At 47.6% G+C, this 1,573-nt stretch overlaps 1 protein-coding gene across 1 annotated transcript in view; it reads left to right on the top strand.

The window, feature by feature from the left end:
* The window catches only part of LOC107101899 (tumor necrosis factor ligand superfamily member 11-like), a 14,863-nt gene extending 13,819 nt beyond the window's left edge, over positions 1–1,044 (top strand). The window contains exon 4 of the mRNA XM_015400985.1: positions 138–1,044. Within this exon, the coding sequence (XP_015256471.1) occupies positions 138–571 (434 nt within the window). The 3' untranslated portion in view covers positions 572–1,044. The remainder of the gene's footprint in view (positions 1–137) is intronic.
* Positions 1,045–1,573: the final 529 nt, after the last annotated feature.

The raw sequence follows: 1,573 nt of genomic DNA, 5'->3' as shown, positions 1-1,573 counted from the left end.
CCAGTTTTTCTTGCTGAATTTTTCAAATGAAATCCTGAGAAGTTGTTTTCTAAGCAGCAACCGAAGGCTCCTCCTCTGTTTAGAAAGCAGCGACCTTCAGTTTAACCAAAGTCTCTGCTGTTCTCTTCATCCCACAGAGGTTTCCAGCATGGTTAACATCGAGTGGGATCAGCAGCATGGGAACCTTCACAAGATGAGCTATCAGGATGGAAACCTGCTGGTGTTGGAATCAGGCCTGTACTACGTTTACGCCAAGACCTGCTTCCGCTATTACAACATCCAGGATGAGGGCCGCGAGGCCCGGACGCACGCGCCGGACGTCAGCAACGCCCAGCTCATCCAGTACGTCAAACACAAGAGCATCAAACAGAACAACAGGAACGTGCTGCTGATGAAGACGGGCAGCACCAAGCAGTGGAACAACATGAGTTATAACATGTACTGCGCCCAGCAGAGCCGCGTGGTTCGCCTGGTTGAGGGAGACGCCTTGTTTGTCGAAGTGTCGAATGCTTGGATGCTGGACCAGGAGGCAGAAGGGACGTATTTTGGGGCCATAAAGTGGGGTAACTGAAACTCTGTCACAGGTGGAGCAAACATGCTACTGAACATTTTTTCTATCTGATGGAACCACTTTAAAGGACGTTGAATTCTTAAACCGATGATTTTGTTCTTTTTTTTTAACTCTGCACGTGTGTTTTGGTTTTATGTCACACTGACCTTCATCAAAGAGCTTTGGAGTCTTCCATCAGGCCAACTAACAGAGGGAGCTAACCACCTGTTGCCTGAAAGCGTACCTGCTCACTTTCCCACAGAGATTCTGATTAACCAGAAATAGCACTGGAGTGTTTGTGATTTTTATGCGAATCCAGTCTGGTTCAGATGGTTCACACCTGCAGGGTAACCAGTCGGTGTGCGTATACACTAGTAATACACAGACATGAGGGAAGGAGTGAGACGGCGAGGACGGATTAATCGGCGTTTAGAGTTAGGAAAGAAAAACACTGAGAGCGCGCACCTGCTCACGATCAGAGAGTCATTAGACGAGTCTCACCTGCTCACGATCAGAGAGTCATTAGACGAGTCTCACCTGCTCACGATCAGAGTCATTAGACGAGTCTCACTGAGTCTGCCAGAATAAATTTGAATCAATGAAAACGTGAAAACATGGGAACATACTACATTGGCAGATATGATAGAGAATGTGCAGCTTAAGAGTGCTGGGGGGGTCGCAGGGATAGATCCGGCTCGCTCAGTCAACAGATGCTGCTCAGAACCAGACCTCCCAGCTGTTAATTCAGTTTCTATTCAGTTTATTTCTATAGCTCCAATTCACATCATGTCATCTCAGGTCACTTTCCAGTTCACCAGATCATCCAGTCAGATTGATTCAAAGTTTTCTATCTAAGGAAAACCAGCTGATTGCATCGACTCATTGACTCTTCAGCAATCCCTCACACTAAGCATGCTTGTAGCGACAGTGGAGAGGAAAAACTCCCTTTGAACAGGAAGAAACCTCCAGCAGAACCAGGCTCAGTGTGAGCGGCCATCTGCTGAGGCCCACTGGGGTTCAAGG

Source organism: Cyprinodon variegatus, unplaced genomic scaffold, assembly GCF_000732505.1.
Source record: "Cyprinodon variegatus isolate N-32 unplaced genomic scaffold, C_variegatus-1.0 Scaffold1170, whole genome shotgun sequence".
NCBI lineage: Eukaryota > Metazoa > Chordata > Actinopteri > Cyprinodontiformes > Cyprinodontidae > Cyprinodon > Cyprinodon variegatus.
Note: the sequence above shows the minus strand (reverse complement) of the source record. Positions and strands in the feature narration are given on the sequence as shown.